Raw genomic sequence first — 13,160 nt, forward strand, 5'->3', positions numbered from 1 at the left:
CCATTAAGACCATAGTTTACCCGAAATCTTCCCAGAAAAATGTTCTCACAATGAGACCAAAATGCGCATTACCAAAAACCTAACTACTGAGACCATTACCTTTTGTAAGAAGGAAATGTATCTTTAACTTTGCATCCCAATAGTTTAGTTTTCATCTTCCCAAATGCATTTAATACCCTTTGTGATTTTATTGGATGGATGCATCTAGTTGTTTTTAGTATTATTGTATCTTGAGACAGGCTGCATTCTCAAAGGAGTACTTCACCTACAAAATGACCATTTGTATATCAATTAGTTGTGCCATGTTACCTTGAATTCTTCAAGAAAACTTTCTCGCCTATCCCTGTGGAAAATAGCGAATATATTGTTTTATTGATTGATTGGGGAATGCGTTTAACAACAGCGAAACTATATCAAAACATCTCTTAACAAACTTGCACACAACTCAAGGAGTTTAATTTAAATCTCATTTATCCAGCTGTATGCTCAGAACTTCTCAAACACAGTCGATCAATGAGCTGTTCAAAGCCAGACTCCATACTAAGGTTTTTTTTAGTCAAAGTGCATGTGTTTGAGAAGCACTGAGCATAAAGCTGAATAACTGACACTTGGATTATACTGCGTGAGTTGTTTGAGAGTTTGTAAACGAATGTTTTGATATAGTTTTTACGTTCATTATTCTTCAGTCAATCAGTTAATCAGACTGTTGGCTGTTTTCAGTGGAGACATGAGAGAAAGTTTCTTTACGCATTCAAAATAACATGGTATGACTGTTTGAACTGTTACTTTAATGCCATGATGTTTGATGACAGTACTGGCCATTTTCAAAAGAAGATGAGAGGAACTTTTAGTTTCATCCTGTAATGTTAAGTACTGTGCTGCATTGAAAGCAGGGTACAAAATTGGCACTATCAACCAGCCAAATGTGTATGAAATATGCAAGTGGCTGGCAGATTTGCTTCACTCACCAGCCCAAAATGTATTGGATGGAAGGCAAAACTATAAAATTCACTAGCTATCTGACTGGTGGACAACAAAGGTAAATGTGCCACCTGGTTATGAGGTTTTATACATTGCTGCAGTGCTGCTTCGATGGTCATTTTTGTTTTGCAGAAGATGCTCTGTTTTATCGTTGGATTTGAGTATAAAATCTTCTGAAGAGTTTTGGTCGTGCTGGGGATTCAGTCAAACTTTTAAATATCAAGTTACTTCTTTGCATAATACATCCCTGACAGATACCTTCATTAAGCATGCTATTTGAAACTTAACAACACAGGGATGAAAATTCAATGTTGATACATTGTGTGAATGTATTTCATATCTACAAAACCACTTCAGCCTTTTCCTGTCCACCCTGCTTGTTGTAATTCAAAAAAATAATCAATCAGTTTAATATGAAAGGATAATTGGTATCTGCTCTGTAAGCTTTCTAAACATACACGACCTTCAAACCTGCAATGAATTCCATTCATTAGTGTTATAATGAGCATTAAGCAGAAAATCTGCTAAAACAGTTTGAAAAGCATGCACAGACCTGAGGGCTCTTACAGTTTTTTTTTCATCATTCGAGCCCTCTCAGTCTCTTTTATCGCCTCTGTGCAGCCACTCTTTCCCTGAAACCACTGTACAGCTGATGCCGTACATGCCCACAAAACTACTGGTTGCCATGGAAACAGACAATTGCCTTTAAACAGGTTGAGATGCGTCGGTCTGTGCGACCAATTCCTGTGGCCTTGCAACATGTTTCAGCAGACCTTAAGGTTGATTGAATGTGCGAGTGTTTTGTGGCGCTGCCAGTTTTTTACCCCGGGAGTGACCCACGATCCTGTCTGTTGCAAAAGGCTGTAGGACACACTGTACTTCTCTGCTGCAACCACGGGAGCTGTTATGTATCTCTAAGAAATGGAACTGGTGAATGAGCCATCCAGGGCAGTATGTGGGAATTATTTATACTGATAAATTATTAAACCAGTTCAGGTTAAATGGTTATTTCCCCATTGTTCTTCCAGAATAACTGCTCATAGGGCATATATTTTTATTTATTTATTTTTTTTAAAGCTTTTTTTGGGCTCTTGCCTTTACATGATATAGAAAAGCTCAAGCATGACGGGGGCGTGGTGACATGCAGCAAAGGCCAAAAGTCGGAGTCAAACCTGTGGACGCTGCTATACATGGGCCCATGAAGCCTGTGTCTTGACGGAGATTTTCTAGTGCCACTGCTGTCTGTAAGCAGGAAGAGGTTGCTGTAGAAACCTCAACAGTGTCGCGAAGACATCAGCATCTGCAAGTAAACTTTGCATCAGTCAGTGTGGTTCCAATAAAATGGCCAGTATTTTCCTGTATGCATGTTGCTGTTCAGTTTGGGGTAATATTCGGCAATCAGTCGATGCAAAACCTGCCGTTTCTCTCCGGTTCAGGACCACGTATGGTGTAAATTTATGAGCAAGGAATTATCCTGAAAATAGACAATAATGGCCGTCATTAGTGGGAGTCGGAGTGAGAAAGGAGCTGTGTGACAGAAGTAGGTTAGGCCCTATTACTATTATGCTTAGTATCCACAGAAGTAGGACATGAGGCAGTTATTGTTTGAAATTGTTATGGTTAAACATTTTATTATGCGTGTTTTTGGATAAAATAAATTGGTGGACTTCTTGAAATGTAATGACAATAATGACTTCTTTTCATTTCACAATAAAAGACAGAACATTTTATTGTAACTACAATCATTTAGGTGTTCACATCTTTGACTTCAGGGTGTCTGCAGGTCACTTTTATAAATATTAGACCTTAAAGGTCCAGTGCGGTGAGGTAGCAGAACTGAAACTTCTCTTGTGTGCCAAGCATGTTGGAAAACCACAGAGACAGATGTGAAAATCTGAATGGTCCTTTCTAGACCAAGTGTTTGGTTTGCCCATTCTGGGCTAATGTAGAAACATGGCTGTGCTCTGGGCTTTGAAGCCAATTTTTGTAATAGCCAAACAGTATTTTTACTCTACCAGGTGATGCACTGTGGCCCCATAAGACTTTTCACATCTGTAAATCAGTGAATGCATTTTTAAGCATTTGAAACCGTGCGAAATTACTTGTCTCACCAAAGAATTCAATCGATTCAGTTCAATAACATTTGGAAAGTCTAGAAGAGCCGCACTATTGAATTCATTCAAGTTAGCGAAGCGCTAAACTATTATTATCCAGGTGTTTAATATGCAGCAAGTTAAACTTTTGGTGTTATGTGTCACTGAACAACTTTCATAGGAATGAATGGGGTCCTGCCACTAGTGCTGTATTCAGGTCTCTTTTTATATCCATTGAGACAACCGGCACTGTATGTAGATATAAACAGCTCATTCTAAGGTAACAGAAACACAATAATTCTTATTTTCAGGTGACAAGAACTAAACACAGTCATGAATGTTTTTACCATTCCTGCCAATAGAGCCCCCTAAATATACACTGGACTTATTAAGGTCATTAAATAGTCTTAAATTTGAATTTCTGAGGTCTTAATATCCACAAACATTGTATTAAATTTCATTTATCCATCTTATAATTTCTTTTTGTCAGATGATCACGCTGTCAAATTCTGTCTTAACATTTGGTTGCAAATTATTTTAATAATGTTTTTTAAAAAGTCTTAAATTTAAATGTCTGATACCTGTAGACACTCTGGACTTATATTCAGTTTTGATGTTTTGGCTTCCATTTACTATCCATGCATTTACTTAATTTGTCTTGTACTATGATTGAAATCAATTGTCCTGTTGTTACTTTTCTACTTTCAGTATTGATTCGCTTCATCTTCTCTTTTGCAGCCGGAGAGTGAAGTGTCCACTACTGCTGAAGATTATTCCTCAGAGGTATGATGATGTTTCTGAAAATATATATCTTTTTTTTTCCTTTTGATTTAATGGTTACTCTAAATGTTTTTTAACTAAAGCAACTCGCACATTGAACCATCTCTGTGCTGCTGGTGTGGTGTGTTTATGGTCACGCGTGTGGCTTACTTCCTGTTTTGGAGATCCATATAGGATAATCCACGGGATATTTTTGAAAAATTTTCATTATTTACAGCTTGTTAATCAGGTTGATTTGTTGACTTGTTGTTTTGATTGTAAACAACATTGAAAAGACCTGATAGAAAAGCAGAGGGAAGCAGATCACTGTAGTCAGCCAGTAAACATCTGCTGAGTCGTACAGACGGGGAGCAAAACAATATCACATGCTGCTAAAATCTTTCTTCAGTGGACATATCACTTAAAGACAACCTCGCCAGTCATTTTCAGTAAAATTTGTACAAGTCTTGATTGGAGTTTTTGTTTTTTGCTTATTCTCAAACTGTGTCCATATTTCGCTTAGATGGATTTATGAAAGATTCTAGACAAATAAAGTCGTTTATAGTCAAATAAAAGACAGTCAGGCTTGTTATGATGGCACAACTAAAAACCAGTCAAATCCAAAATTCTTTAAACCTTTCTCGCTGATTTTCTGCAAGTGTGTTGTCTCATGTTACTGCTTGTTAAAACATTAAGAAAATCTCTTGTGAATAAAAATGTTGCAAGGAATTTGCAGGAGCTGAAGGATACATTCAGTTTGCAGAATTGATACCTTTTTAAGGTACTGACTAATGGATTATATTGAGAAAACCTTCAAAAGAATGTGACCGTAGAAAATAAGTTATTTCAATATTGAGCATATGAGGATGGACCTTATAAAATAATAATTTCAAAATTATAACCCAGCCTTCAGCAACCCAAGCAGGATTACAGACCCTGATGCACTGCCTCCACTCACATACAAGGACACTGTAAAACGTCTCTTTTTTGGACTGAGTGCATCAACTTGTGGCACCCCGTCCCTCAGGGCCTGATGTACCATCATATTCTCCTCATCCATTACATTGTGCAATCAACTTTTAATTCATAAAGATAAAACAAAAATAAGTCATTTTGAAATAATACCTTAGCCTTCAGCAATTTAATAAAGAAAACACATTCTTGATTTAAACAAGACAGGATGCAGAAGGTAATCTGACAATCCCACAAGAGAATTGGGAAGAGATATTCAGATCTCTCCATCCTGGAGTGAATATAGCTGGAAGGATGTCGTCGGTTATTTCTGTACTCAGGCCCAGGAGAAACTCTATTCAAATCAGACTGACTGTTGTAGATCCTGCGGGGACAAAGATGCAAATCACTTTTTAATGTATTTTGGAGTTGTACCTCTGTGGCTCCATAATGATTTATAATTTATGGCATTTTGGAAATTGTCTCCAACCAAAATTATTTTGAGTTAATATACCAATTTAGAGTTAGTATGGAGTAAAGATACATCGTTTTTGGGAATACTATTGGTGTCCTGTCAGAAATCCCTAAAATATAAGAAATTATGTAATGTTTAAGACTGGATTGACTTAGTGAACAATATAAATGTAATGGAGAGAATGACTTTCAATTGGAGAACCCAGAAGGACACATGCATTGAGAAGTGGACAAAATGGATTGTGTACATCCTAAACTTAACATGTTAAATGTAAAACGTTTTTTTTTTTTTTTTTTTTGTTCTCTCATGCTCAAAAAGTCTTCGCAATCATTTGGTGTCAGTTTTGTGAATGGAGTTTTGGTTCTTTTTGTCTTTAAAATCAATAAAAAGAATATTATGTAAGAATAAGGAAGACTGTTAGAAATTTTAACTAAATGACAAAAACCTCAATCAGTAGTAGGATGATTTAATGTGATTGAAGTCCGTACTAAAATAGACATTTACAATGTCTTCCAAGGAAAACAAACTTTGTAATTTCAAATCTACCCGTGATGACTTCTGAAATTATTTGGCTTTTTCGTCACGACTCCCAGATCTTAATGTCTCACCTGCAGCATTGTGAATTAACAGGTAAATGGGTGCCATGATGAGATGACAGAGAACCTAATGATGTCTTCGAAGGATTTTATCTGGGTACAGTAATCAGATCACGCAGCTCTTTTGGCTCGGCTTTTGGCTCTGCTAGCAAATCCACTGGCTGCTGGACGTAACTCTCTGTTTGCTTATACTTTCAGCCCTCTGCAAGATTTCCTGTAACCCACTAACCAAGCCTGTTTTATGCTGCACTTACTCCTCTCTATGCCGACATAAAAGCTGTACTGTGGGGAAAAGAAAAAGTGTTTTGTTAATGACAGTTTTGAAAGCACAACTGACTGAGGAGTTTGAACAGGTCTTTGTGACATTTCTGAGGTGCAGATTATCTGTGAAAGCTGGAAGAAAATGCAGTGAATGATGGAAAAGAAGGGAGAGGACGTGAAGAGTTTGGATGAGAGGAACAGGGGCGTTACACAAAGAGCCGCTCTCTGCAGATTCACATATGAACAGAGGCGACAGAAACCATCAATACAGTCAGGATAGATAATGAGGAGAAAAGCAAGAAATGGTGACATGCCGACTGCAGTGTGAATTACAGTGAGATGTTAAAGGGACACTTTACACAGTGCTATTTATTAATCTATATTTTTGTGCAGTGAGAGCTGTCTAATTCCATTATATTGGAGAGAAGGCAGCTATCTCAACAGCCGATATCTCCAACACTCGGCAGCTCACACCAAAACAAATTTAGACTGATAAAAAGCACTACAGGTAAGAGGAAATAGATGTGTTTTTGCAACAGATTATTATTCATATTATTATTATTTTTGATTAATCTGTCCATCATTCATATCTATTCATGTTTAGTCAGTAAAATGTCATAAATATGACAAGGAAAAGCATCACATTCTTACATATAAGAAGCACGAAAAATGAAGATGCTTGTTTTTTTGCTTTAAAAATACTAAAACAATTATTCAATTCTCAAAATGATTGCCAATTATTTTTTTTCTAATTTCTAATTCTAATTGACTAATCTATTTATCGATTGATCATTGTAACTGTAATTGCTAATGAGAAGGTGTAATAACAGTGATGAAAAAGCTTTTCTGTCCCGTTTCTAATTTTCTTGAATTTAGCAGAATTTGGGCATTGAGTCAGGTCAGATACTTTTTGCAGTTCTGAAAGAAGTTAAAGGGAATCTAAGGGTAAAAAATTACAGCAATTTTTGAACAGTGTTTTACAACTGATGAGTGTGTCATTATCTTGCAAGAGAGAAATGTCAGATGTTGGCATCATTTTGCCCCTCCAATTTTCCCTTACTTACTTTGAGAACCCACAGCAATCAGAGCTGTCAGCAATTTGCAAAATTCAAGAAAACTGGGAAATATTTTTTTACTACAGTAGTTTTTGACCAAGAACTGACGAAACTTTCCTAGACTTGCAACTTCTCTTGTTTTTTATGACAGTAGTAGTAATAACCTTGCAGGCCTCGTTAACTTCCGCTTCCAGAACTAACAGAGACAGACTTTGCCTAAAGTGATTTGGGTTATTGGTGTTGCATTTTGACAAGGATCTTTAAAGCTGGTTTTGACCAAAGCAATCCTCTTTTTTGGAAGATTCAGTGAAAAAACAAAAGAGTTGATATAACATAAACATAATTATGACACATTTCTTCATGTGGCTCCTGGCTCTTAATCTAACTGCTGTCGCTCTACGATGAAGACTAATTGTTAAACTCATTCTTGAATCCTCCTATTGATGGCTACACAGAAACATTTTATTTTATCATTTTAACTTTTATGTTCAGGAGGAGGTGGAGCCGCTGCAACAGGTGACAAAGGGAGGTACAATGGAGGATGAACTCGCCGCCAAGACGCAGGCGGTGGAGGAGCTCAGTCGAGAGCTGGAAGAAATCCGGGCTGCCTTTGGCACAGAGGGAGTACAGCAGGTAAGTGTCTGATGACTTTTCTGTCTTTACTTTCCCCTTTTCCCCCTTTATTATTGTATAATATGTTTTCTCTTTTCTCTGCTACCTCTCATCAAACAGTTTAGCCAAATTCCTAATTCAGTGGTTTATTATCTGCATCTTCTAAATGTCCTTAATTGTGTCCTTCCCTTGTTTAGTTGTGGCACTTTTAGTTTCAGCCATTTAAAGAGACTGCTCTTAAAATTACAAAAAGAGACGTAATGATTGCTCAGGCGCCAAAATGAGTGAGCATTGAAAAATGCTATCTTTAGCTTTACTTATTTAAGTCCAGTATTTCTGCACAGTGCAAAAGGTTTTCATGGTCATAAAATTCTTGGAAATGTTATGAAATTAGGAAAAAGTTTACAGGCCTTGAAATGGTTTGGATTTAACACTTCTGTGCCATAACCTGCCAGTTAGGAATCTGATCTAAAATGTTGGGGTTTTTTTGTGTATGTATTAGATAATGTTGCTATTAAAGGTTGTTTTTCCTTCACTGTTCTATTTCTTTTACAAGGTCACTTCTCATTTGTTAGTGTTTATAAAAGTGACATCTTGGTCGATTATGTGATGTTGATAAATTCTCAGAAGTATCTATTCCTTTATCCATAACTGTCTGATCATATTTAGTCAAGCCTTTTCCTGCTCTGTTCTATCTCACTATTAATGCTTTAACGGTAGTAAGGTTATTTTACTTTTTTGCATTTCACTTGAATAGCTGCAGGACTTCGAGGCTGCCCTGAAACAGCGAGATGGCATCATCACCCAGCTCACAGCTAACCTTCAGCAGGCTCGTGAAGAGAAAGATGAGATTATGAAAGAGTTCTTGGAATTGACCGAGCAAAGCCAAAAACTACATATTCAATTCCAGCAGGTGGGGAAGTTTTAAAGTCTCCTCTAAATTATATTAGCTATTTTATCCTGCACCTCCAAGCTACTACAAATCATTTCACTATTATTATTTTGTTATGCTACTTGCTGTCCTTGCATTCAATTAGACATTATTTTGTGTGTGGGAAAAATCACAGCTGCAGGCGGGTGAGACGCTGAGGAACACCAGCCACAGCAGCACAGCAGCTGATCTTCTGCAGGCCCGGCAGCAGCTCATGCTGTACCAACCACAGCTGGAGGAGCTCCAGCACAAGCTCAGTGAGATGGAGATGGTAAGAAGCTGCCCAGTGCGTCCCTGCAGACATCTTTTAGTCACGTGCTGTTAGATCGAATTGGTTACACAGAATGTTTTCTGCGTTTCTAATAATTGCTTTTTTTTGTAGTTGACGAGAAGATCAGAAGAATCATTCACACAACGGATAAACGAAAAGGACCTGCTGATTGCCGAACAGGAAAAAGTTATTTTGAGTCAGAAGCAGTCGCTGACAGAGTTAAGGACGGCAGAGGAGTCTTTTTCACAAACACTAAAAGAGAAAAATCAGTTTATTTCCGAGCAAACTGCAATAATCACAGAACACGAGCTGTCACTGACCCTGCTCAGAGAGGAACTAGTTCATGTGGGACGGACTGCTACTGATAAGAATATTATAGACCCGTCAGTTGAGAAAGACCTGATTATAGCCGAGCAAGAGAGAGTAATTTCAGAACGCGACTGCTCTCTTACGCAGTTTGAGGATGAGCTGGAGTCCTCGGAAAAACGCCTGCATGATCTCCAACAGCGAATGGCTGCAAAAGAGTCAGAGCTTGAAAGATGCATGGATGAGTTGGAGAGCAGCAAGTCTGACTTAGAAAGCTGTAAAAGCGAAATAGAGAGTTTTAAATTAGAATTGGAGAAAGAGCATGCAGAATTAGAAAGCTGTAAGGGTGAGCTTGCAACCTCCAGACAGAAAGAACGAATGTCATCCAATGAGATCATGCAGCTCATGGGCACAGTGGAGGACCTGCAGAAGCGTTATCACCAGGGCAGCCTGTCTGAGAGTGACACTATCCAGAAAATGCAGGAAGACACTGCAAGGAAGCTCGAACTTCTCAGGGCAGAGCTGGACGAGATGTACGGCCAGCAAATAGTTCAGATGAAGCAGGAGGTGAATCTGCAGCATGCAGCAAAAGTGGAGCAAATGGCCGAGCAACATCGCGTTGAGCTCGAGCTTCTAAAAGCACAACATCTGTCTCAAAGCTCCACTGTTAGTGTCGAGGTGGACACACTCAATGCTAAGATAAAGGAGCTACAAGAGACATTAGAGCAAACCCAAGCAATGCATGATAAAGCCAGATATGAGCTCAGTGAAGTCGCCCAAGAGAAACTCAGTCTGCAGGCCAAGGTTGAAGATCTCCTCCAAGATCTCAAGTCTGCTAAAGAAAAAGTGGAGCAGGTCTCCCACAGTCTTACCTCTCAGGAAAGCCAACAAGATAAGCTTCAGCAGCTCCAGGAGACAATTGACAATCTGAAGAGCGAGCTGGCTGCTGCTCAGGAAGCGGCAGAAGAGGCCGAAATAAAACATGATTCAGAAATAACTAACTACAAGATCAAGCTGGAGATGCTGGAGAGAGAGAAGGACGCTGTGCTCGACCGCATGGCGGAGTCGCAGGAAGCAGAGCTGGAGCGACTGAGGACCCAGCTCCTGTTTAGCCATGAGGAGGAGCTCACCCTCCTTAGAGAGGAGTTGCAAAGGGAGAGCTTCCTGAACACAGAAAACCTTCTCAATGAAGCCGCTATCAAACACGAGAAAGCGTTGGACGAGCTGCGCATCAGTTACGAGGAAGAGCTGCATTTGTTACAGAAAGAGAAAGCGAGTTTTGCCACAGAGCGAGATGAGCTATTTCACCAGATTCTCGGACTAAAAGAGGATCTAAAGCTCGCTTTGCACAGCTCCAAAGCAGATGAACTCGTCCAGCAGCTTCAGGAGCTTCAGGTAGAGCTAGAGGATCTGAAAAAGGGAGGAGAAGAACAAGCTCGGATGGAAAAAGAAATTAAGACGTTACAGAAAAAGACAGAGGCGCTTGCTGAGAAAGAACAAAGTTGGGAGAACAAATGGAAGGAGCAAGAATTGGAAAAAGAGACATTGATAGAGTCTAATAACACTTTAAAAGAAGAGATGGACTCAAAAATTCAGGAAATTGAGACACTTAGAGCAGAGAACAATCAAATACAGCAACAAGTAGTCGAGCTTTGTGAGAAAATTGAAACGCAGAGAACCACTTTCTCTTTTGCTGAGAAGAATTTTGAGGTAAACTATCAGGAGCTGAAAGAGGAGTACACGTGTCTCATTGAGGCAAAGACACAGTTAGAGGAAAGGACACTGAAGGAGACACTTGAGTTTGAGGCAAAAATTGCCAGCCTTCAGTCTCATATTCGGGAGCTGGAGGAGAGCAGCGGAGACATCGAAATGGAGAGCATGAATACAGATCAACGGGAACAAGCTGTGATTGAAAAAGATACTACTGAGCTAATGGAGAAGCTGACTGTTACTTTGAGTGAGAAGGAAAGCCTGGCTGGGAGGCTTTCCGAAGTTACAGAGCAACTGACGTTTACAGAGAGCAAAGTGGGACGGCTGGAAGAGGAGTTGATGAAAGTGAGACAAGAAAATGTGAAGGTCATCGCACAAAGTGAAAGCCTCAGGAAAGAACTGGAAAAGAAGCAAGAGATTATGAGACAGCAGACGAGGGGGCAGGGTGCCCAGAGCAAAGCTAAGCCCCAGCAAGAAGCTGCTGAGCCAGTTTGTTCTTTTGAGGATCATCACCTTCAGATTCAATCTTTGCAAGAGGAGATAAAAACTCTTCAGTCCCTCTTACAGGCGGCTGAATCCGAGAGAGACGGCATCAGGCAGACCCTGGAGCCCCAGAGGCTTTCACAGACTCCGTCGCCAGCAGCGGCGGCCCAGTGTTCAGGGGAGGGACCTGTTGAGGGGCGATCCTCCCCGAACAAGCCCACAGGCTCAGGGTCAAACAGGCGCAAGAGACGGCAGAGGTCGAAGCAGGAGCGCAAACTGGGCACCTCTCTCTCAGACTGCAGAGAAGAAAAACAAGGGGAGGAGGAAGAGGACGCAGCAGTGGAGGAGGAGAGAGCAACAAGTGCTGCAGAGCAGGAGATGCAGCCTCAAATGGAGAGCCAGGTTATGTCACAAGAGAGGGCCGGTAAGGAGGACTCTACTGACGGGTACCAGGGAGACGGAGGCAGAGACGACATCAACAAACAGGTAGGCACTCACATGCATGTACTGCAGCACGCTCCAGTCGCTGTTTCTTTTTAAGCCTGATGAAATGTTTGATTGAGTGATTAAAGGGCTTTTCTAACACTGTGCATGAGAAAAGAAAGCACAGTTGCGTGCTTCAGAGATCCACAATCATCACTGTGATGATTGATATTGTTATTAGCTTTGTCATAAATGTGTGGATTGCATACAGAGCTGCTTTTTACACTGAACAGAACATGACTGAAGCATTTTAGCACTGACATGTTTCTTCTCTAGTGACTAATGGTCATGATTGCAGATTTTGCATGAGCGTCTGCAGCCTTGCCTCAGTGTTTAAAGATAGCCATATGTTTTTAAGTTCGACCATTCAGCGACATTTATATTGTGTGTCATTGTGGGAAGAGTAATGTAAAGGAGAAAATGCACACACAGTACAGCCTGCACATAACGCCGAAGACTCCATCGTCATTCTGCTCATTTCTACTTTTAAAGCAACACCATACAATATTTATAATGTGCTTTCATTTGATGCCGCCTGTCCTCAAACTGAATTTGATGTGGGTTTCGAAAAGAGGCTGAAAGAAAAGAAAACAATCACCCGCAGTCTTCTGACAGCTTTGAATCATTGCCGTTGTGTAGAAACGTGTACATTCTAGTTTCTTTCCATCCTGCAGGGAGTGAAGGGTTTGAGGTGAGAAGCCATATTACCCCAGTCACTTCTGTGTCTGTGTCACTCCAAACTACATCTCAATTACACCAGGCAAAAGAGAGTGTCTGTCTGCCATTTCACATCTGTGTCTCATATTGTTTCTGTCACCTCCTGGGCTGGAACACTGCATATGGTCCACACAACATTTTTCATGCCTTAAGTCTTTAAAAATAGTTGTAAAAAAAAGCCTCTGATGATTGATTTCATGGGAAAATTACATCTTATGTCTAAAGTTCTTTTACATTTGTACAAACGTCAACAAAACTTAAAGTAGATGTTTATTTAATGCTTTTCTGTGTATAGTGAAAAACATGACAAGCTTCCTATACAGTTGTTAAAAGAGCTTAAAAACATAACACCTGGCATGGGTAATACAAAACTGAAAGGCAAACTAGTCAATGTTCCTTTTGCTCCCCCTCAGGAAGTGATCCATAACAGTGCATCATGTTTTTATGTCTATCAATGTCATATTTGTCCGCATTTC

The 13,160-nt window shown here is 39.7% G+C and overlaps 1 protein-coding gene across 7 annotated transcripts in view; it reads left to right on the plus strand.

Annotated features, from left to right (window-relative positions):
* The window catches only part of akap9 (A-kinase anchoring protein 9), an 86,668-nt gene that overhangs the window by 15,229 nt on the left and 58,279 nt on the right, over positions 1–13,160 (plus strand). For 6 of the 7 annotated variants that reach the window (XM_088090065.1, XM_042506209.2, XM_088090070.1 and 3 more), the window contains exons 3-8: positions 3,813–3,857; positions 5,890–5,952; positions 7,664–7,804; positions 8,541–8,696; positions 8,851–8,985; positions 9,097–11,970. In XM_088090065.1, the coding sequence (XP_087946191.1) occupies positions 3,813–3,857; positions 5,890–5,952; positions 7,664–7,804; positions 8,541–8,696; positions 8,851–8,985; positions 9,097–11,970 (3,414 nt within the window). The remainder of the gene's footprint in view (positions 1–3,812; positions 3,858–5,889; positions 5,953–7,663; positions 7,805–8,540; positions 8,697–8,850; positions 8,986–9,096; positions 11,971–13,160) is intronic. The other variant, XM_088090068.1, reaches the window with a different exon arrangement.

The sequence above is a fragment of the Plectropomus leopardus genome, chromosome 17, assembly GCF_026936395.1.
Source record: "Plectropomus leopardus strain MGB_pleo_1.0 chromosome 17, ASM2693639v1, whole genome shotgun sequence".
Classification (NCBI taxonomy): Eukaryota; Metazoa; Chordata; class Actinopteri; order Perciformes; family Serranidae; genus Plectropomus; species Plectropomus leopardus.